The following is a 24,757-nucleotide window of genomic DNA, read 5'->3' as shown; positions in this document are numbered from 1 at the left end:
CAAGCGAATATTTATAAATAATAAATTAGCATTAGGCCAGTGATTTGCTCGATATATGGAAAATATAGTATTTACTTATTCTACAACACACATAACACGGTTGTTCATTATTTCTTAAGCTATATGCGCAAGAATATTTTTATATATCGGCTTTCTCACTCCCTTCTCCTCTCGCGCCATTCCTTTTTTCTCCCTTACTTTCTCTTCCTCTCTCTCTCCCTTCTATCCATCTTTGTATAACGCAGCATCCACCCGATCCACCGTCGAATGCGCAAACTCTACATTTGCAGCATCTCTCGGAAGGGGTGATCAGTCGCTCAGTATCGAAAATTCGTGCACGGGATGCAAGCATAGTTATAAGACATTTATAACTATCAAACGAGGCAATCTTGCTGTAAATTCGAAATTGTGAAAAGAGTAAATTACAATCGCAGAAATTACTACCAACATCGAATGGGATAAGTGCAAGGGACTGCGTCGTTTCGCGTCTCGGGTAAAAAAAAAGCCACGGAGTGTTCGATTTGCACCATCGATGGCAGATCACGACAATATTTACGACGACGAGGTAATTAATTCAATCATCCTTCTGACATATATTATTGTACATTTGAATTTTTTACAATTTACAATATGATGTGAAAAGTTTGCGCGTTTTCATTTGTTTTACAACATTCACAAATATAATCCAAGAAGCTATACGAGTAGTCTTACTTAAAAAATAACATGTTTCTCATAATGAACAATAATGTGTATTATCCTGTTTATCTCTAGTTGCTTGCAAGCAAATATAAATAATCTTATAATTAGGCATTAGAGATGTGGCAAATGCAGTTATGCAATATAATAAATAAACAAAATTTAGGAAAATTTTGTTTGTAAGAAATTCAAATATTTTATTTATTTTATATATAAATATATCATATATATATAACATAAAATGCACAGAACAAATACAAGGTTTAAATTTCTTATAAACAAAATTTCTAAATTTTGTTTGAAATTTTATAAAATAACAGGCACTGGCATGAATGTTTTCAGATCTGAAAATCGCTATAAAAAATTATTGGTATTCAAGAATTATGTGTAAATTGATACATAGATTTTCATCGTCGATTGATATGAAGAACATTACGTTATTGTGAATTTTTAAATCTTTTCATATTATACTAATAGAAATAATTGCCAAGAATATTTGTGCTTATAATGCTTGTTCAACTTTGCTGAACAAAAGTAAAAGATAATAAATTTATTCTAGGAATGAAGAATTATAGAAAAAAGATAATATTGATTATAAGTATATTAACGAAACAGATAAATGCAACGGCACAACAATTAATATCGAATAATAAATTGTTACCTAGTTATTTTATATGAGTACTGCTGTACATTATAGTGTCGACAAGTTATTATAGATACTGTTGAGATTAGAGTTTTCTATGATTATGTACGTGTAAAAAATGAGTCACATTGAAATTAAATTTGCTTCGAAGCCTATTTTTAAGAGTGTGACACACATCAATACGTATTTTCTTCTCAACACGTTGACGCACACAGCGCAGTACATCGCTTCGCTCTCCCTATTGATTTTAGCTACAGCAGCTGACTAGCTACTCTCACCGTGAAACGCAAAGCTCCTGTAACCGAATGCCTTGTCTATACACAATTAGTATTGCAGTATCAGCGATTTTTAACACTCTTTTCAAGTATATAATACCAAAGATGGAAACATGTAATAAACGTATTTATATAATAACAATACACAATTTCGTCAATTTACTACGTAATAAGTATATTGCGATTTCCATTTTTATCTCATTCGACTGATAATCTAAACTGCCTATTTGCAATTTATTTTTTAACCAAAAAAATATATACGTTGAAGATTTATTATAAAAATTGAATAAAATAATTTGTATACAACAAATTAAATAGAAGATGGGTATGACTCATAGCAAGCTCTTGGTGCTGAAATAATATTTCGCATGTAATTTTTTACACACAGCTTTCCAATGTTATATATTAAAAAAGTTTTACTATGATCACAAAATTTTTATCTCTATTTATATATTGAATCGTTTAGATTTTTTTTTTTTTTTTTCCCATTTGAATGCTCCTTTACCCCTTAGCACCCTTACTATAGAGAAGTTTTAACATACGTAAATTTAAATTTGGAAGATGTGTTCTGATTTTGGTGCCTATCTAGGATGCCTTCTAGTTGTAAAATTAAATTGCCGAATTTTAAATACGATACAATGTTATACGATAAGATATTCATATATTCGTATATCCCGAATTGCAATATTATTGCAATTAATAACGTGGTCGACGCTCACTTAAAAAATAACATGTGTAAATTTACATTTATTTTTAACAATTACTTATATCGACAATATTTTTTACGATGTGCTATGTTAAACTATGAAAAGTAACGATAGTACATACACATGATAACTCTATTATCTGTGCCATTGCGTTAGTAAAGACCTTTGTGATAGGAGCTAGTTTCAACGAATCCAAATCAAAGGAACTGGCGTGGGATTTTAATAGCGTTGCTCGTGATCGTCGCGGTCCTAGCTCTTATCGTCACATCTGTAGCTTTGCTCACACCCCCTGATGATGGCCCTAGAGTACGAGGGACACGATTACGTCTCTCCGAGGTAAGTATTAGTGACGGATCTTGCAATCCTTGTAACAATTTATTCTTTCTTGATTTTTACTAGCTGATAAATTAAGTAGAAATAAAGCAAAATGTATTTATTTCTCTATTTCTCGATCATACGCTACTAATTGCTCGATCAAACTGTACGAGAATAATATTTTTAAGTCGTTTCTCAAATATTTAGGCATATCAAAGAATTGTTATACATTTCAAAACATAATACAATAATACATTGTATTATGTTGGGGAATTCAGACGGCACGCTCCTTTACCTTTTCTCTTCAATTTCCCTTTACTTTTGTTTCTCTTCTCGTCCTCACTTTTTCTTTCTCTCTTTCCTCTTTCCTCTTCTTTCTGTTTCTTCACACGTGTGCCTGATGTACTTGTATCTTTATATTATTTATATTCAGAAATGTTTTTTTTCTTTTACATTTATTTAAATTGACACACTTTTTTCACTCGTGGAATAAACAGGACTGGTTCAAAGAGATATACATATACATATACGTATGTATTTCTGTCTCTCAGGTGCTCTCCAATGAATTATCTCCTTTATTGTTCAATGGATCCTGGGCGAGTAACCGCCATATATGTTATCGAGATGTTTGGGGTGGTATTTCTTTGTTAGATGTTTCGAACATGATGTCGCGCAGTTTAATGCCAAACGAGACATTCGTAAGTTCTTGTTTAAAAATATGTCATAAAAATAAATTCAATTATATTGTTTTCAGTTTATTGCACATAAAAATTAATACTTTTTGTATATAGAGACGATTGAATCCAGTAAAATTCTCTTTATCGCCGGATCATAGATTCTTGCTTCTTGCTCAAAATGTGAAGAAACTATTTCGCTACTCGTACTTGGCGCAATATGTCGTTTATGATCTTAATTCACGGTCAGTATAATTCGCATGTACAGAAATAACACATTGAATATCTATCATGGCCACTGCATGAATAAGAAATTTTTATCAACAATTTCACAGAGAGTGCATAGTGTTAACACCATATCCAGAGAAAGACAGTCATCCGTATCTTCTATTAGCACAATGGACTCCACGTGGTCATGGACTCGTTATGATACAGGACTACGATATTTATTACAGAACAAGTCCCATTAGTAATACTGCGTATCGTGTAACGAACAGTGCAGTGCCCGGTATATTGACCAATGGCGTACCAGATTGGTTGTACGAAGGTAAGATATTTAGCTATCAATTTGTTTAACTTATATATATATATATATATATATATATATATATATATATATATATATATATTATAGTCATAAAAGATATAATTAATTAAGATTAAGAACATGCCTTACACACACACACACACAATTTTTAATACGAGATACATAAATCATTCACTAATATTATCTAATTGTTATTTCTAGAGGAAATATTGCATAGTGGAGAAGCAATTTGGATGTCGCCAGATGGTCACATGATGCTTTATGCCTCGTTTAATGATTCTCTTGTAGAAGAGATGCACATTTCATGGTTTGGGGAGGGAAACAAAGCTTTATATCCCGATATACGATCTTTACGATATCCCAAGGTACATGATATATGTATAAAATAATTATTTTGTAACGTTTTACGAAAACTACGAGAGATTTTTTTATATTATTTGTATTTTACTAACAAGATAAAAGAAGAAGGATACAGAAGTCTCTATAAAAGTTTGATGTTTCATTTACTAGCCAGGAACACCAAATCCTTCTGTACAACTGTACGTTGCCGATTTAGTTGACCCGAAAAATATTCGTACGAGGATAGTAAAGCCACCACCAATCATCGAGCATACGTGAGTTTATTTTAATCTCATTAAGAATAAATATTATTCTTTTTAATTTTATCAATTATTTTACTTTTTATTGCAGTACATCTATGAAAAGTTACCGATCATTAATCAATTAATTGTGTGTGTAAAATTTTTAGTAAATTCTAGAATCTTAATAATGTTTTAGAATCAATCAATATATATTATTGTTAAAAATATATAGTAATAAAATATATTACTATACATCAATCAGTTTGATGACTTTCTTTCTTTATTTCAATGTTTACCTCCTATGTCGTTCAATTTTTATCGATAATTTAAGAACAGTTATATCGTATAAAACAGTTTAATTTTTACTATATTTTATATTCCAAAAACGTAAAATATTTCAAAAATTTTCCTTAGTGTCAAGTTATTTGAAATTCTTGTGAAATTATTTCTTTGAAAATGTATGTTTATTGTTGTAGAAATTTCTCGAGTGTGAACAGTTATCTGTCATTGTTGATATTATCTTTGAAATGCATTTCCGTCTTTTCTTTCAGGGACCATTATTTCTCAACTGCTTCCTGGATATCTCTGACGGAAGTCTGTATAACGTGGTTGACGCGTGCTCAAAATTTTTCAGTAGTTACCATCTGTAAAAGTCCAATGTGGCACTGTCAGGTATGTATGTACGTACGTGAATATTCAGGGTATACTCGTTTCTCACACAGCACTTTTCGTTCAAATCGCGGCAACATTTTAGGGTTTTAGAACATACGAACGTCGATTGACATCTTTGAGTGTCCGAGGAGTACGAGTTTCATCCTTTCATAAATACAAGTTATAATTTTGTAACATTTTTCCAGTTTTAAATTTTCTGCGTTTTTGATCATTTTCCATTTATATTACGTATAAGTTTAAATATATTTGATACATGAAAAACAAGATACGTTTAATTAACACTTTTTCTGTTAAAGTTGTGTTAATGAACGATTATAGGAAATACAAAGGATATCGGGCGAGAATCGTGGATGGGTGGACACTCCACCCGAAGCTCCTCTCTTTTCAACAAATAGCACCAGTTACATCGCAATAAGTCCCGTAAAAGATGGACCGGCGGGATATTACAAGCACATCGTTTGGGCTAACGTGCTCCGAAAACAAGTAGTGCCTTTGACGCATGGAAAATTTGAGGTCGTTAAACTTTTAGTATGGGACCAAGTGAATAATACTATGTGAGAGAACGAGAGTAATCCATTAAATTAACATTTACAATTTAACATCGTAACAATGTAAAACAATGTGCATTTTCAACTAGATATTTCATCGGTATTCCGTATATGAGACCGGGTCAGAGACATCTCTATCGTGTAAGCGCCACTCTTCCGCATACGGGATCGCCTTTGCGTCCTGCTGTCTGCCTTACGTGCACCACTTCGTCTGATGTAACAAATGATGACGAGAGCGGACGTCGGACTAGTTCTTCGAATTGGCAAAATGGTCTCGTCAATCGGAACGAATGGCACGATCATCATGAAATTCCAACCGACAATATCAACAGTAAGGAACATCGTCAAACGAAGGATATCTCCAAAAAGGACAAATTGAAAAAGAGGAACGCTTTAAGTGAGTGCCATTATATTATTTTTCTCATCTTTTCTCATCTTTTTATCTTGCTTCAAAAGTTAAAAATTTGTTATAGTATTTTTCCATGAAGAAAGAATAAATTGTGTGTGTGTGCGTGTGTGCGTGTGCGTGTGCGTGTGCGTGCGTGTGCGCGCGCGCGCGCGCGTGTGTGTGTGGGAAATATATTTAAAACATATTGAAAATACTGTTCTAACATACTGTTACGGCTTAATTAAAATATCTATTTTATCAGAATACAAAGTTGATTAATCAGTTGATTCAGTGTACAAAGATAAAAAACTAAAAACATAAACTTGAGTTAACATGAAATATCCTAATGTCCTAATAATATTGTGGCAGTCTAATAAGGAGGCTTATTTTAATTATACTTTATCGTTGATTTTCATTCGATGTCTCGTCAAACTGTACAAACGCTTTTTTAAAATATTGTACGATAAAGCATTAAAATATTGAAATTTTCAACTTTTATATAAATTAAGTACAAAAAACACAATACATTGTATAGAGACGGAATTAAAAATACAAATTTTTAATTCTGTCTCTTCTTTTTAAACTACGTTTTTGAAAACTCGTCTACTTTTTCTTCATACGTTTCATACGAGATGCGAGAAATTCGCAAGCCATCGCGAATTTCCAAAATTATTTCCCGGCGAATAGTATATTTGATGTATATTTAGTAGTAATAAATATATAGTATATATTTTTTTAATAATTTTATAACAACAATTATACTGAATCATAAATAATATTGTCGTTCGATGATACAATATATGGATATAACACTAATCGGCCCCATGCTGCATGTTCTGTATGTCTTTTAGAAAGCGGCGATCCACCTTGTCAATATCACAACGCGATCTTCCCGTCCGCGGATTTCGAATATTTCGTTCTCGAGTGCCTTGGACCTGGTATACCTACCGTGGGCCTTTACAAAATGGAAATGTCCGTGCCGCGACTCATTGCAACATTGCAGAATAACACGTTGTTACGCGTACGTTTTCGCTCAAGTTTAAAATTTTAAATTACCTTTAATTTTTCTTAATCTCTTTATATCTTCTTCACTCTTTGTATCTGCCAGTTCTTTTTTCTCTGTCTTGAAAATATACCGCACAATGTAAAGGAAAGTCGCCAATACCGATATAGATCTTTTGAAGCGACATTCCCTTATCTCTCAAAAATTAAATTGCACTTTATCTACTGATAAAAACATAATCTGCTTGAGTATAATTGAAGAAGTAAGAATCCATAATTCATATATCCGTCCCTTTTTCTTCTACATAAAAGCTGCTATAAACGATTTCTTCAAAAACGAGAATAAAATTTGCACGATTTTCTTTTGCAAATTGCGAACATTGATTTAAACATCGATGAGTATATATTATTGCAATAATAAGGTAGCTGCACCCTGTATGGCCTACCTAATGGCTTTGCGATTTTTTTTCTAATTTTCTAATTTTTTGCAGAGCTAAAATTAAAATAGCCAAATTCAAAGTAGGAACATTTGTAAACATTAATTTGGAAAATATGGATTTTTATCAAATATTTACGTGAATGCAGTGAATATTTTTAGAAAAAGTGATATTTAAGCCTAATTGTATGTTTTCCTCTTTTTCACAAAAAGCGTTAGAAAAATGATACAGTCCAATACAGTCCAATATCCATGTCCAATGTCACATTTAAAAGTTTATTAACGCATTGACATGTTTATTGATATATTATTATACGAGTACACAAGGAATTATTTTCGTAAATAATCTAATAAATAAACAATTGATTTATTTTAACTTTTCCTCCTTAAAATTATAACTTGTGAATCGGAGTAGCGTTTAGTAAGCGAATTGAAATTTATGATTTAAAGTAATAAAAGTAACAAACATTGCAATCGATGTGTAGGTGTACTTATTATTGATCTAGGCCATATTGGTTCTACCGTACAAAGAGTTTCCTTTCTTCGATTACAAGCAGACCGTTATGACAAAAATGTAAATTAAATACAGCGTTGTTAAGTATAGAGTAAGTAAATATAGAGCTACAATAATATGAACTGTGCAGATTAGCGAGATACAGCGTAAACTGACACGAGTCGATAAGACAGACTGTAAGATAATAAACATTTTGTATACACGGAAAAAACAATTTTGTTGAAATTTAGAAAATAATTATGTTGAATCATTAAAAATTTTAAAAATTGTATCGGATATTTAATTTGGTTGCTAGATATCAAAATGTATTTGCAGAAACATTCAATCGTGCTTGGGCAGCCTACATAATTATTTTGATGGTTTAACGTAAAATTATTTTTCGATTTGTATCTGGCTAAAATTTTAGATGCTGCAGCAGAATTGTTCTTTCGATGTAGGATAGAATAAAAGGCACAGCATTATGAAATGTATTATTGAAATTAAATGAGTAATCCAATAATTAATTTATATAATTTTGTTACGCTGTATATTGCGTCTTGTGGAACAGCATAAGGCAGGCATAAATGATCCACACAAAAAATGTTTCACATCGAAGTCAAAGGTTTTCTAGATATCCTCACGAACATTTATTTGCATTTTTTTATTTTGTATAAATAAAAGAAAAAGAAAATGTAAGAGAAAGAAAAAAACATGTCGCAAGATTGCCTATTACGTCGGTTTTAGACACCATTTTGTTAAATGTTTCTTTTTGCTTATCTTACGAAAAACTTCATTATTGCAAAAAATTCGGAACGATACAAAATCTGTCGCATCATCTGGAATGGAAGACATTTTCTAGTTTGTATTTGTGTTTCCAAAGCTTTATTTTTAATTTTTGCGTGTTTAATCCAAAAACAAAGTGGTATATCGGTATAAATAACTTTCCTCCATGTATAATAATATGTATATATTATTATAAATTTTTGTTACAGGAAAGAATAGGAAGCATCGCACTTCCGCAAGTAAAGACATTCCCCGTGCAGATAAGTGGCGGCTACAATGCCCAAGTGAGATTGCATCTACCACCCGGGCTAAGAGAAGACGAGATTACTCGTTACCCGTTGGTTGTTCAGGTGTAAGCATATCAACGACATACTGTGACACTATATCACTTTCAAAACGGAAAAATTGCTGAAATGTTATATTCTATGCTGTATGATTGGATAAAAATTTTTTTTATTTGATTTTTTATTATTAATAAAAAGTCTTTTTAAAAGTCACCATTATTAAGTCAGCATTCTTCAAGCCATTCAACTCTTTCATTAACAATATTTTTTACTATCTCTTATAGTTTTAATAATGTTTGCTTTTAAAGAAAACAATAGATTTTCTTTAAAGGGGTGTTTTACCCTCTGAAAGTACATTACGGCACATATAAAATAAAAATTGTGTTCCTTATTTTGACCCAGACTGCACCATATTAAAAGTCACCATATTACAATCGAAAGAGGACACTTCTGTAGGTTTCCTTGTTGGATTATGTAGTAGCAAGTGGGAAGTCATTTCTATTCGTATTTATTTTTTATGAGTGTATCCAAATAAATTCTAAAACAAGTTATTATTTTAAAATATTATTACTTATAAATTAAATAATAAACAATAAATATGTAATAAATAGTTAAGTATGTGTATTTATATAATTGCTCATTTAAGAAAAAAAACATTTAACATTTTTATGAAATTTTTCAAAATTTGAACATTTATCTAGAGACACGCCAAAGTACTTATTTTTGCAGATATGGTGCTCCTGGATCGCAATTAGTCACCGAGATGTTTAAAGTAGATTGGAACACGTATTTGGCTAGTCGGAGAAACGTTATTGTCGCACAGATCGATGGCAGAGGAAGCGGAGGACAAGGTTATAAATTGCTTCACGAGGTTTATTATAGACTAGGTTCTGTAGAAGTGGCTGACCAACTCGAAGTTACAGAGTAAGCAAGATACTAATCAAAATATCTTTTTACTTCTTAAAGTGTTTTTGCCTAAAACATTTTAGACTTATATACAAATACTTGAGCTTAAAAAAATTTTCCATTTCCATAAAAGGATATTTTAATAAATAATTCTTTCAACTTTTCACTATACTATCTGTATAAATTAGACACACACACACACACACACACACACACACACACACACACACACACACACACACACACACACACACACACATTGTATTAATGTATCACAAATTTTTCAGAGTGTTAAATTGAATATGTCTTTATTGTCAATAAGATTATAATTGTCCAGATACTTAAGGGATTCATTGCATTTCGTGGATAAACGAAGAGTCGCCGTATGGGGCTGGAGTTACGGCGGTTTCGTTGCTGCTCTTGTCCTAGCTCATCCGGAACAAAAGGTGTTCCAGTGTGGAATAAGCGTCGCGCCTATCGTCTCATGGGAGCTTTATGGTACTGTAGATAAGTACTAAAGAATATTTATAGATGTTTGATAATTACACTTATCGCGTCGCTTCTCGAGATTTAAAATATAAAGAATGTCGAAAACAATTGACCCACAAAATACAGGATTGTTGATAAACTTCTGGATTTAAGTCAATTGGTTTCTTTCCAGTGAGAAATGATAATGGAATTGACGTCGAATCGGCAAACTCCTTTTATATCGTTTCGATGTCGAATCGACAGGTCATTTCTCACTGGATTGAGCTAATAAGGTCTACCAAGATATAGGAATGATGTGTTTTGTTACTAGAGTTTGGATGAATGAAAAATGTATGCGCGTGCGCGTCTCATAAGATTCTTTAGATCCGTTATGTTTCATTATATTCTGGCAATTTTTTGTCACAATATTTTATAATTTTTTATTTTCCTAATTTACAGAAACTTAAAAAAAAATACTTTATAAAGAATTAATAAAGATTTTAAGAAATTTTCTCCAAAGACATAATTCTCGACTCTATATCTTTAATATAAATTTTGGATTTGCATTTATTACGTTACGATTTAACACAAATAATTTATTACACGACAGATTCTGCATTTGCCGAGAGGTACATGGGATTACCGAATGTGACATCCAATTACAAAGGTTATGCCGAATCCAACGTTTATGACAAAGTAAGGTATCTTCGTGATAAGATGTTTTATTTAGTACACGGGACTGCGGATGACAACGTTCAATTCCAACAGTCTATGGCACTTGCCCGTCATCTCGCTAAAGAAGGCATACTTTTCCGACAACAGGTATTATGACACATTTCTTTATATAAATGTAACATTTCAATATATTTTCAAATAATTTTTTTTACCAAAGTGTAAATAAAAAAATATTAAACGGTACAAATTGTTAAAGCCGTCTTAACGATCTAGCGCGCACGCATATGTCCCGCGGACATCTTTGCTTCTCGTTCGCTGCCCGGTTCCCGCTCTTTTTCTTTACATTCGTGTTGTTATTGTACCGCGTGTTTTTCTTGTACATACTTGTACGTATTGTACATACTTGTCTCATCAATCCATTTGCCGATTGTTACCTGGCTTACTCCAATAAGTACTTGACATTATTTTCTCTACTTCGACAACTATATCGAATATTGCTGAAATATCGATCTAAAATTTGCTAACTAGAAAAGATATCGTGGTGTTTCATAATCCCCCTCTTTTCCTCTAACAAAAAAACAAACAAAAAAAAAATTTATCGCTTGTAACTAGGAAGTACATATACTTGTTAATTTGTTTACAGGTTTATCCGGATGTGAGTCATACTTTGGCGGGTGTAAAGGGACACTTGTACCTTTCCATGGAACAGTTCTTGGAAGACTGTTTTCTAAAACAAGTACCTGCTGACACGAAAGCTGGACTTGGCAGCGGCGGCTCTGGTGGCATGTACTAATATTAAGAGAGATAACGATTATGTATAGATATCTACGAGTTGTTTAAAATTGCATAAAAAAAGGAAAAGAGAAAACAAAGAAAATTGTGAAAATCTAAATATCTCCAAATTGTGTTCCGTCTAATAGAATATTTAAAGAAGATATGTGCATGACCCGTTTTGTACTCCAATACTCGAAATTATTAAGTGCAATGAGACGTATGTACAATCATCCCGTGCATGATTTACAGTGCGTTTACACCGGTTAAAAAAGCACGAATCGATCATTTAATCAAATAAATTATCTATAAGATATGCAGATGATATTTATTTAAAGATATCTAAACATTAGATAAAATTCGCTACAACGGAATTCGCCGAAATAGAAGAAAATAATAGCATTATAATGACAATCTTCTTACACAATGTGCGACACACACACACACACACACACACACACACACACACACACACACACACACTTAATATATTTCTTAAAATATATAACGATCATTACTTATAATTATTTAAAGAAATGGCAACTTGCACTCTTTGTTTCAGGAAGAATTGTTATGTTTGTACATAGTGTGATTTATATATATTTTAATTACTTGGGTAATTTTAAATGATACTTTTGTGAAGAGATGAATAATATTCTTAACTAATTGAATGAAGCTTATTTTTATAATGAAAACTCTTATTTTTAACCATTTTTTCACAAGGATATATTCTTTTAAACATATCATTAAACATAAGGAAAAAGAGACGGAAAAGGAAAAGAAGTATAGAATTATCTTAATCAGTCAAGCAAAATATCATTCCACCGTGTACATATCAATCGCACCATGTATGTATCAATGGCGCAAAAAAAGTTACCACAGTTTAACGCATTTTGTCAACGCATAATTTTTCATCCTTCTATCGGTACCCCTGGTACCCGGATACCTGCATAGAACGGTTTTGTTAAAGCATCCAACAATTTAGTTGGATACAGATATGAAAATGATTTTATTAGACTATCAAAATAATTATTGTATTTCTAAAATGTCATAGATTGAAAAAAATCATTTGAAAAATTGCATAGACTTAATTTTTATTCTTTTAAAGTGACATTTAACTCTACGAGATTTAGAGAGTGCGATGCTTAAACTGGTTGCTAGAATGTCAAAGCTTTTTGCTCATCATGCTGCACGTCTCTCGTAATTATTTTCATGGTCGAACAAAATTGTTTTCTGTATTCAGCTAAATTTTTTTATACTTGGCAAAACCTTTCTTTCTGTATTGCGTATTTCAATATATGATTCTATAAAAATGCCGTTGTAACACTACTAAGCCTTGAATATATTCTCTTCTATTGTATTTTAAAGAATTTCCGAACAAAATAAAACTCTTGGTACACCTACTTTCTGTGCCAAAACAAACTTTATACACCTCACGCGTGTTGCAATTTTTGACGAGTACGAAGCGTATGTCCGTTGCTATAGGTACGTTTTTGCAGTGTATAACTGTTTTCGTGCTAATTTTTATATTAATCATAAATTATGATTTTGATATTACAAAAAATATTATTAACTCGAGAGTTGTTGCAGGCAGGTGCATAGAAAAGAAAGATCGTTTATATGCGAGTCATAAAAAAAAAACTAATTTTTCAAGCATTGGCATCAACTAAAATATTTGTACATTATTTACTACTAGAATTATTATTATAATTTTAGATTTAATGCAAAAGAAAGAGAAAAATATTTAAAGTTATTATTAAAAGTTCCATCGATTCCTCAGATAACTCGACTTTTCACATTTGCGAAAAATTAATTACTTGAGCGAGTATCCGGGTGCCTGATACATTGAACATTTATATACTTAATATTCAACTTTATAAGATTGAACTTTCCGCTAAAAAAAGTTGAAGTAAAAACAAGATAAAGTCGATTCAAGAGCATAAAGCGTTGTAATGATTTGCATAAAAACAAAATTTTTTATGTATTGTTTAAAATAGATATTCGGATATCTGTATACATATATACACAGAGCGTCCTGCAAAGGCCGTAATACTTGTGGATAAGTTAATGCTTTTTCAAAAGATTTTATATATATATAAAGAAATAATTGTAAGAGTACATGTACAATGTAATGAATTGAATAATTAAGAAATTTACATCCACGAATAGGTCTGCTTTTAGACTTGAATACGATTTAAATCAATTGCAATGCAAAAGAATTGTATCTATACATATATAATTGTCCTCTAGTCAAATTGCGCGTTTGACCAACAATGGCACGTTATTCGTACATATGCATATCGAGTGCTTCTCAAATGTTTTTGTGAAATTATTACAAATTGGCACGCGGTCAAAAATCAGATATAGATTTGATATACTTTTTACTGGAGCATCTGCCCAGATGGAGCAACATGTGGTTCTTTAAATTAGTCGGCTTGCTGAAACCGCGACTGCAAATGTGACATCTGAATGGCCACAGTCCATTGTGCACATACATGTGACTCTTCAGGTCACCTGGTGTTGGAAATGATTTTGAACATTGCGAACATTTGTGTGGCTTCTCCTGGAAAAAAAAAACATGATCTATAGGACATAATCTAACGCAATAATAATATTATTTTTCTATATCATTGTAATATGACAATATCACAATGAAATATAGCATTTCATTGTGATATTGTCATATTAGCATATTTCAGCATATTTCTGAAATATTACAATATTTTTATTTATTTTTTAGATATACAATCGTTTATATCATATTTTAATTGACGCTTTTTTTTAAATAAATTCTTTCTAGATTTTAATTAGAGTTTAAAAAAATATCAGTTTTTGCTGTACTTTGATCGTTCGTGATTAAGTATTAATAAAATTACAATTGATTTTTATAATTTGTTGTTTATTTATATTAAAATTTTTGTTATTAGAAGATAAGGAAGTCATGACGTTACTTAAATATGAAATAATAAAATATTAAAATTTTAATCACTTTCGTAATAAATTGAAACTTAAAAAATAGAAGTAAAATTTAATAAAATTGTACTAAATTTTACTAAAATTATAGTAAATTTGATTAAAGTTGTAGTGAAATTCTTCAATGGCCACGTTGTCTCACGATTAATAATGATTTTAAAGGTAAATTCTAAGAAAAAATTTTCTCCGTATGTAATCAAAGTATTTTATTTCATTACTAAATTTTTATTAAAGATAAATATACTTCAATTCTGTTGAAGAATTTATAAGAAATAAAAAGCACGTAATTTCTGAAGACACACATGGGAGAAGATTTAGCGGCGCGGCGAGGCTTTTTCTTTTGACTAACGATTAAAAATGGTTCGGCCACGCTCTCGATGATTCCAGTGGCAATTATTCACGGAGGCAGGAAGGCCATTTAGCAAATAACCTTGCTAAACTAAAACCGGTGTATACGCGGCTCGTTAAGGCTGCCTGCAACGCTGCAACGCGTTGCTTCTTCTCGCTCCTACGTGATGCACGTGTATGCGTTACACGAGATATACCTTCTCTCGTTTACACGCGTAATCTCGGATGCACCTGCCGGTGGGTATGGGGTGTGATACGCGCACGAACGTGTGTTTGTATGTGAATATCCTCTTGCTCTTGCAGGTCTGGTCGATATTCATAGCTACGTAAAAGAAGCGAACTGCGAATGACAGAATAATTACGTACATATTCGAAAGGGACTAGTCGACAATTTTAATTAGTTATTCTTCAAATATTTTTCAAACAAGTTTGAAAATATATTTCTAGAGCTAAGCCTTATTTACATTACTTGTAATAATTAAGAAATGCATTTTTTTTACATTATTGATTAGAAAAATTACGAGACATGTTGTAACAACTGAACAAAGAATGATTAAATATTTATGAAAATATCGAGTATTATATTAAAATCTTCATATTACATCTTTTTATATTATACTACGCTATATTAAGTGATTGGTTTAATATTAATCCTACTCTATATAAATTTAAAAAGGTATATGGAAAGTAAAGTATAACAGATTTTTGATTTATAATTTATTTTAGATTTCTATTTGACATATTATATTCTATACGTCGATAAAAACTAACTTGACTTCTTTAGATTATACTTTTTAAACCATTTAAACCATTTTGAACAATTGCTTTTTATAATTTATGAATATATTAGAAATAATAACATTAAGTTTATATTGTGTTAATCAAAATGGATATACTACGTAGTAATACAGAAAATTGTATATTTAAATAAATATTTAAACGTTTAAATAAAAACAATATATATATAATTAAAAAAATAGACATCTTTTTTCCAATAACAAAATTTTGAATTTGTCTTTGTCATTTTCTAACTTTTAAACAAGGAGAAAGAAGTGAAAAGTATTAAACATTAATTTATTATTAATATATGTTGTATTAATTTTTTATAATAATAACGTAAGATATAAGAAACAACACAGTAATAAACGTCAACATTTTCTATTTAAAAAAGAGCAGCGGTCCTACAACGGAACGACAGAGTACTAGACACACACTCATTGCAAATGAGTACGTCCAATTTTTATTGAAGCACTTGTAACGCTAAGAATTTCATGAGACGGACAAGAAGATGAAATTCGGAAGAATCTCGTGGCGAGAAGAGTGCGAAGAGAGCCGAGACGAAGATCGAGAGACGAGGCGGAAAGGGAAAATCAGAGCAAAATGACTGGCGCGGAAGGAGCAGCGTGCAGCGGCGGGATGACTGCAGACTGCAGTCACTGCAGACTGCAGATCCGCGCGCGCGCGTGTGTGTGTGTGTGTGTGTGTGTGTGTGTGTGTATGTGCGAGAGCAGCGGGAGGAGAAGAGAGCAGGAGGGTGAGTAACGTGGCAAGGAGCCTCCGGCTCCGTACGTTCTCTGTCTCTCTAATTGGATCGCATTCCATGCGGTAGCAAGTAATGGGCCAATTACAGTAGCTGATGGCACAGACCAACCTATATGGCTACCGAGATATCATTACTTCGGCTGGGATTAGAGAAACTCATACAGTTTCCGCTCTGCGATAAATAAAAACTTTGCATCCTCGCTACCGAGCTAGCTCTCTTCTCGTACGCACGCTCTTCCCTCTTTGACTCTTTCCTCGCCTGTTTCTACGATCGCTTCGCTTTTTTTAATTTATCGAATACTCCGAGTCGATTCGAGGTTTACGTGAGATATCAGAGAGAGAGAGAGAGAGAGAGAGAGAGAAAGAGATTGATAATACGCGAGTAAATCGCAAACGCTCGAATTAATTTCATCAATTTCAAATTGATGTTTACAGCTTGAAAACGCCGAGCTACTATTTCATTTTTATTTCTGTTCTTCGAGTTCAAGTATTTTATGTAATTTACGTTTTCTTTTTTATGCATTTTAAGTTAAATACATATTTCAACTAAAGAAATTTAACAGACCCTCTCCACAGATCACGTGAAAATTTAAAGATCTAGATGATTTTTCGACTTTGAATTACTCTGTAGATCGGTAAAGGATCAAAAGGGATCGGTTTCCCTCTTAAAAAAAAACATGTTAATAATGGAGACTTGTCAGTTAAAGGATTTCGTGCATGTTTAATTAGTTATGTTTCATGCAACGATGGACGAAAATCAAATATGTGTCGTCAACAATTCAAGTGGCCTGGCAAAGTATTTTGTTTTTGCCAACGTCAGTGGCTCATGTTTCTGTTATTAGATTATTATTAGACTTTATTTCGTTAAGTAATGTGAGTAAAAGATTTTTTTTTATTTTTTATTGTAATACATAATCAAAATTTAAATTTCAAAATTTAAATCCATACATTCGAGACGCGAAAGCTTCTTCTGCCGAAGAAGCGTGTATTTAATCATATGAATTGAGAATTAATTAAATTCATTTTTAACTATGTACATCAAATTTTCAGCTTTTTTCCTTTTTGCTATTTTTTCATCATTACTTATATTTGCTAACCGACTGTACATTCATAAAATAAAAATGCGCGTATTATGACAGCAACAATTTCATTCTCCATGTATCATCGGAATAAAATAAAAAACCATGAAGAATAAGGACATTGTTTGTTTCAGATCCAGAATCCAAGACATTTGATTGTGCAAATGTTTAAGAAGGTATAAATAACGAATATGTGCCAAGTACTGACCTTGATATGAGTCATCCGATGATAGTAGAGATTCGACGAGGCTGTAAACTTCTTTCCGCAGACAAGGCACTGATGAGGTTTTTCGCCGCTGTGGATACGCTTGTGCGTGTTCAACGAGCTCGAGGTTGAGAAACCCTTGTTGCACACCATGCAGACATGCGGTTTCTCCCCTTCAATTTCAACATCGTTCGTGAATTATCCTGCCAATCTTTCACGTTTTATGATTTCTGATTCAACTTGTATGGACAATGGTAGCGCAATGGTTTTTTCTCTTCAAATGCATGCCATTTATATCGATCATTGAACTAAACTTCCCTGATAAAAAAAAACCGATTGAAAACAATAGAAAGTGCCAGAAACCTGATTTAAAAACAATAGAATTCTGTCAAAACGATAGTATGCTATTGTTTTTGAATCAGGTTTCTGGCACTTTCTATCGTTTTCTATCGGTTTTTTTCATCAGGGTTACTAAACTAAAGCGATCATAATTTCAAAAATTTGGCCGTAAATCATGCCACAATCCAGACAACACACACACACACACACACACACACACACACACACGCCCAAAACGTGTAAGGAACGTCGTTTGAGTCTCGCATACAAATATATTCGTATTTATAAATCTTGAAAAAGTATATTACAATTTTTTCAGATTTTTTTTTTAGAGCTCAAAAGTCGTTTGACGAATCACCCTTCGACGACCTAGGAGATGATCCGATTGTGGTGAAATTTAGGAAAATTTGCAGAGATATTTGGAAATTGCCAAATTAATAGTTGGACGAACATGTTTAGAAATAACTATCAACAAATTAATACGATATAAATAGAAATAAACCTCATTACTCGCGTTAATCGTGAGTTTTAGGATTAAATTTTAAGAGAGTTACCTGTATGCGTTCTCATATGTCGTTTCAAGAGAGATGGTCGATCGAAGGACTTGCCGCAAACCTCGCAGGGTAATAAAACTCTTTCCCCTCGCTTAATCGTCGTCAAGATACTGCAATCGAGGTGATCACCGGCCAACGACAGCGTTGACGACGAGGATTCCTCAGACGTCGATTCGTATTCATCTAGCTCGTAATAAGAATGTGATATCGGTGGTAGAGAATGATGAGCGAGTAACGTCATCGACAAGTCCAGCGGGGATTCTATGTAACAAATAATAATTCAAGTCAACACCCACACAAGTTTACAGAAACATTGTTGCAACGTTACAACATTTCATATATTACAGAGAGCAATGTTGCAGAAACTGCATTTCAGCAATTATTTTAACAATGTTGCAGCAGCACTCTATTGATACCTATACATCACTAGACTAGAATTTTTAATCAAAATTCTTTAGTGACATGTGGCGAAGGTCAACTTGACGATGCGTTGATCTTCGTCATGAGCTTCAAAGCTTTTCATTTTTGCTCTAATAGAGAAACCCTAATAAAGAAAAAATTTTTAATTCAATTATTTTAAATATAATATTGTACAAATATTACAAGTCAAGTACAAGTGATATATACTATAGAAATCAAAGCAAAATTATGTTTATTCGTTCTAAACTACTTATCAAGTGAAAATGGAAAAGAAATAGAGTCACGGTTGTTCCACGTTGGTCGTTGATCTTTCATCTCCCCGCCGATCGATCACCGTTGCGGCACCATTTAGCGATAATCGCGGTGCGATCGGAAAAAGAACAACGCAGGATCGTTGAAAACGATCTGAAATGCAAATACGCGGCCGTGGCATTTTTGTCGGACGGATCACAAAGCTCGCGATTTCCGATTCAAATGCGTGGGGCTGCCGCCATTCCCGCGGGCGCAAATCGGAGATAAAGGACAGTACAATGGCCGCGGGATGCAGGCTAGACGATCTTTAGTTACAACGCCATTGAAACGCCATATTTTTTGTGAATCTTAAAATGCATGGGAGGGGGGAGGGGGGGAGCGCGGAACAGAAAGAATTAGATACAAATGATAAATTTCGTATCCAAGTACGTAAGTATGACGCATAATTATAGTTTAGAATTTATAGAATATCTTTACGCGTATAATACACATTTACCATGAGAAAACGATTACGAAAAATACTATAATGTTGCTATAATATTGCTGAAATGTATGAAATTATATTATTGTGATACATACGATATCCAATATGATTTAACAACGATAAAAAATATTTTATATTAAATTGAATTTGTAAGAAACCCAAATGTTAATTTAATATATTGTACATGCGACTGTCCTGCGTTGACTCTTCTTTTCTTTGTTTCTAGAATTTTTTCTATATAAATTTTATTACTTTTCTTTGAAACTTGGACCTTTCAAACACTTTTCAGAAATAATATATAAATCAATTTTAAATTTATTATTGTTTGTTCCATTCTATCACAACAGAAAAAGAAATTCTTTTATAGTAATTACGAAAATATATATTACATCTTTTCTAGAAATCTTTACACATGGTAAATTTTTATATATTTTTAAGAAATTCTTATTCCACAATTTCTGAAGAAATCATATAAAATTAGAAAAATATAAAAAGACATGAAAAAGTTTAAATTTTTTTTCTGGAAAAAAAAACTGTGTGTGTGTGTGTGTGTGTGTGTGTGTGCGCGCGCGCGTGATTATTCTAATATATTCTAAAGTTTTTTTTATTTTATAATTTCTGAAAAAACTTGAAAAATTAAAAAAATTAAAGATATTTAACAAAAAATCTTTATGCATTTAAAGTACGAAAAATTCTTAAAAATATTATGAGATATATGAAAACATTTTCTACCAGAGAGTAATTTTACCTATAATTTTATTCATATACATATTCACTCACCATCTAGAATAGAATCAATCGTGCACCTGTAAATTGCCGATCTGGAGCATACATCATGAGATATGATAACAAAATCCTGCTGCGTTACCGGTAGGAACCATGCTACCAATTCCGTGTCCGGTTGAACATTTTTTATCACTTCAAATATTGGTTCACCTAAAAAAGGAAAAGAAAAGAGAAAAATTTAAAACAAGATATCAAAAATAGAAAAGTATAAACATTAAGCAAATAAAGAGTCATTCTTAAGATTCTAAATTGTTTTTCTTCATCTTTTATTTGTTCAAACAATTATAATTTTTAATTGTTCAATTGTCGCGTATTTTTTTTTAATTTCAAATATTATAAAATATTCTAATTTTTAGAACACTACTTAACAAGCTTTTTATTTTAATTTTTTCAACTAAAATATAAATGTGAAAAGAACAATTTTTCAAATTTTTTTTTTTTTATTGTACTTTTTATTAGAAAGAAATACATACATTTGCTGTCTATCATTTTATTCCTTAATGTTTGATTGAAAAAAAATTTGTTGCAATATGTTCATTTTTATGAAAGGTACAAGCAATCAAAGTTGGGTATATCATATTTAATGTATCCATTAATAAGCCATGACACGGAGAACTACGTAAATATAGTAACTCTCGCTATCGCGAATTGTCTTGGCGCCGAGACGCGATCGCGCCTTTTGATAAATTCCATATAACATTACAGAATTAAAAAAACTTGTCAAACTATTTAAGCTTTCAACTTACCCTTTACCTTTGTACCGATTAGATTAACTTGTTCATCATACGATTGAACGATACGGAGAAATCTTATCCAATTGCATTGACGCTTGTTAAGATTGTAATTCGAGAAGAAGACTTCATCGTAGCAACCGTATTCGCGTCTGATCTAAAAGCACATTGATAATACACGTATTGATGTCGAATTTTCTTGATTGTATGTGTGCGTGTGTGTGTGTGTGTGTGTGTGTGTGTGTGTGTGTGTGCGCGCGCGTGTGCGCCCGCGCATAACACACATAAACTACAAGTTAGCCTATACATATTACTTTTTAGCCATTTTTCATCATATTTTCCATTTTGTTGTACTGATTTGTACGCAAATAAATATTGGAATATACATAACATATACTTGATGATGTTTTAGGTTTCTATTACTATAACCTTTTACCAATAATAATTTATTGTTATTAGCAAATTATATCCTAGCAAACATCGTGTCAGTTGTACAAATATTAATTATTCCGCTTTAAAAAGGGTGTTATATAATAGTTACATTGTTGAGTGTAAAATTATAACTAAAACATTTATATAACTTTAATTTAGTATAAAACTTAATTTTTTTTTAGATAATATATTTATCCTTTTTCGATAAATTATTAATAAAAAGGTATTAATAATTCTCTCTCTCTTTCTCTATCTCTCTTTATATTTTTTATTATTTTAATTCATAAATTATATTGTTAAAAGCCAAATGATTTAAGAGTTTTCGCAATTATAATTCAGGCAAACAATCGCTTAAATTACTAAATGAGTAATAAACTAATTTGTTATTGGTAAAGGATTAAACATTGTAATATAATGGTATCTGAAACATCAGGTGAAAATTTTTAACGTTTCTTTACATACATACAAATCAATACCAAATGAGAAATACAAAAATAACTCGAGTTGTATGCATTCTCTTAATGTCGTGACGTATTGTATCGTAAGATAATCAAATTATAAAAGATTAAATAAAAAAGTTTTTCTATATATTAAATTATATTATACATTTGTAAAAAATATTTAGCGTCACAATCATACTTACGTCATTGTCATCGAGGAGGGAATAAAGATCGATTTTGTCGAACCTAATTGATCCTTGAAATGGATAAATCAAGGTTCCCGAGGGAATAAATACATTCGACCATACCGAAATTCTCACATCTAACGCATTTGAATCATTCTTGAAGAGATTCTTGCAGGACGACTGATCGTTCGTAAGGACCAAGGAAAATTCTCTAGGTATCAATACGCAAGTTTCCATAACAGAGACCCACGTGCAAAAAGTACTTTGAGGCTTTAGCACACTACAGTGATATTTTGCACTTTGCGAACAATTATTTCATGTACAGGTACGTACATCCGCAGTATCACTGTCAAGTCGGAATTTTTTTCAGTGGTCGAATAAAATCGAAACGCATTTATTACAGTCTCGTAAAACACTAGATTTGCAAATAACGTATCAGCGTGCCAAACGAAAAGTCCATTGCTAATGAATTTCAACGCGAGTCAAACAGTGCTATGCTTTCTTTAAAAACGAACCGTTTATCTCCGAGCGCTACTGTACCGCAATGATAAATCGTTTATCACGCGTTAGTTAATTCGCGTATTTATCATCTATCGTATCGAAGCACGTCGATATAACACATACGCGTAAACGAGAATGCGCAGAAACGGAGAGGCAGAATCATTCGTTGTGCAAGGTGCAAGGCCCTCAGCCGACTGGACGGGATTAACCGACTGATCTTGACCTTGCGACGGGTTACCAGCATTTGCTACCGAATGGTTAGCCCTTCCCCACCTGAGAGAGAGACTACCTATTCCCACTCGCCGCATCGTGCTCTCGCTGCTCGCTCCTCTTTTTCATCGGCGTAGTCGAGAAATAGCCTTAGGGATACTCGACCGGACTCGACTGGATTTCTCCACTCTCTTCTCTCTTCGCCAGCCGTCCGCTGTCATGCGATCGAATCACTCTTTACATCCTCGATTAAATGAGATGTGAAAAAACTACCCACGCAGTACTCTATATCCCCAAAAGCTGGACCTCATTTTATCCTATATTCTGTAGATGTATATCACGATATGCTGTCTACGACCGCGCTTTATTCAAAGGACGTCCTAGAGATGTGTGTGTGTGTGTGTGTGTGTGTGTGTGTGTGTGTGTGTGTGTGTGTGTGTGTGTGTGTGTGTGTGTATGTCCCTCTTTAATTCACGTTATTTAAGTAACCGATACATTTGTAAACATTTGCATGTAATTGTGAAAAGAAACATGATTCTACGCCAGTGCAGTATGCACCCCACCATGGCAATTCGAATGTGGAAGACGAGTGCCGGTCTGTTCAGCCGGCACAAGGAAGCCGGCCGGTAATCCTCCTCGTCTTCTTCGTCATCTTCGTCGTTGCCGTCGTTGTCGTCATCGTTGTCTTCTTCTTCTTCTTCTTCTTCTTCTTCTTCTTCCTCCTTCTCTTCTTCTCTATCTCTCTTCCACTATCCGCGACGATACTTCAAAGAACCCACGTGGGTGCCCGCGCACCTGTCGCTCTCTGTCCCTTTCTCCCTCCTCTTTCGCTCGCCCTTTCTTTATTTTTCTTTAGCCTAACCTTTTCTTTTTCTCTTTCTCCTCCCCTTCTTCGCTCTCAATCTTCTTAGAATGCCGTTCTTGTCTCCCCTACTGTTTCCAGCAAATAGCCTCCATCATCCCTTTTTCTCTGTTTTCGTTGCGCTTCCCTCAGGCCTGTCCTACCGATCCGCTCTGGCAACTGCTCACTCCCCACCAATCACTTCTTCTCCCTGTGAAGCAAATCTTTCCCGCCCTACAGGCACACAGAAAGGATCCTCATATTCCTCATGCTCTTTTTCCAAGACTCTTTTCTCTTATTCACCTCCTTCCTTCATCACATTTGATTCGCATTGGTAACTACGTTTCGTTCATACATTTCGATCAAAACCGTGAACGATTCGAATACACGTAACCGTTGGAAAATCATCGCGCTTGATATTCCATTTCTGAAAATTCAAAGTTGCATGGAATTAAAACAAAATACATTTGTATATTTGCGTATATACGTACAGTTAAAAAAAGTTTATATATTTTTGTGGCAAATCTTTAATATCATATATAATATTATATATCATTAGAAAATTGTATCA

At 32.6% G+C, this 24,757-nt stretch overlaps 2 protein-coding genes across 3 annotated transcripts; one reads left to right on the top strand and one right to left on the bottom strand.

Annotated features, from left to right (window-relative positions):
- The first annotated feature begins 287 nt into the window (after positions 1-287).
- On the top strand, positions 288-12,180 carry LOC105195077 (dipeptidyl peptidase 4). 2 transcript variants are annotated; one of them, XM_011160302.3, is made up of 16 exons: positions 288-565; positions 2,499-2,657; positions 3,188-3,334; positions 3,428-3,555; positions 3,646-3,857; positions 4,059-4,222; positions 4,368-4,471; positions 4,990-5,110; positions 5,429-5,664; positions 5,748-6,055; positions 6,898-7,067; positions 8,970-9,112; positions 9,774-9,968; positions 10,288-10,448; positions 11,029-11,240; positions 11,737-12,180. In XM_011160302.3, exons 1-16 carry the CDS (start codon positions 533-535, stop codon positions 11,884-11,886), a joined length of 2,643 nt encoding a protein of 880 aa, XP_011158604.1. In that variant the 5' UTR covers positions 288-532; the 3' UTR covers positions 11,887-12,180. The 2 variants fall into 2 exon arrangements, with proteins under 2 accessions (XP_011158604.1, XP_011158603.1); XM_011160301.3 differs by having other exon boundaries at positions 289-565; positions 2,496-2,657.
- Positions 12,174-24,574, bottom strand: LOC113003561 (zinc finger protein 664-like). Its single transcript, XM_026133500.2, has 6 exons — positions 22,653-24,574; positions 21,593-21,734; positions 20,841-20,996; positions 18,905-19,165; positions 18,015-18,184; positions 12,174-14,427 (listed from the first exon to the last, which is right to left on the bottom strand). Exons 1-6 carry the CDS (start codon positions 22,869-22,871, stop codon positions 14,215-14,217), a joined length of 1,161 nt encoding a protein of 386 aa, XP_025989285.1. The 5' UTR covers positions 22,872-24,574; the 3' UTR covers positions 12,174-14,214.
- Between the last annotated feature and the right edge of the window lie 183 nt (positions 24,575-24,757).

This window comes from Solenopsis invicta, chromosome 5 (assembly GCF_016802725.1).
Source record: "Solenopsis invicta isolate M01_SB chromosome 5, UNIL_Sinv_3.0, whole genome shotgun sequence".
Lineage (NCBI taxonomy): Eukaryota > Metazoa > Arthropoda > Insecta > Hymenoptera > Formicidae > Solenopsis > Solenopsis invicta.
The sequence above is the reverse complement of the archived record's forward strand: the minus strand, read 5'-3'. Positions and strand labels throughout refer to the sequence as shown.

Coding starts and splice junctions, on each gene's coding strand:
- LOC105195077 (XM_011160301.3), top strand. CDS start 533: ATGGCAGATCACGACAATATTTACGACGACGAG. Junction 6,056..6,897: donor GAAAAAGAGGAACGCTTTAA/GTGAGTGCCATT, acceptor TATGTCTTTTAG/AAAGCGGCGATCCACCTTGT. Junction 9,113..9,773: donor TACCCGTTGGTTGTTCAGGT/GTAAGCATATCA, acceptor TTATTTTTGCAG/ATATGGTGCTCCTGGATCGC.
- LOC113003561 (XM_026133500.2), bottom strand. CDS start 22,871: ATGGAAACTTGCGTATTGATACCTAGAGAATTTTCCTTGGTCCTTACG. Junction 20,997..21,592: donor AATCGGTACAAAGGTAAAGG/GTAAGTTGAAAG, acceptor TTCCTTTTTTAG/GTGAACCAATATTTGAAGTG. Junction 14,428..18,014: donor ATCGGATGACTCATATCAAG/GTCAGTACTTGG, acceptor TTTTTTTTCCAG/GAGAAGCCACACAAATGTTC.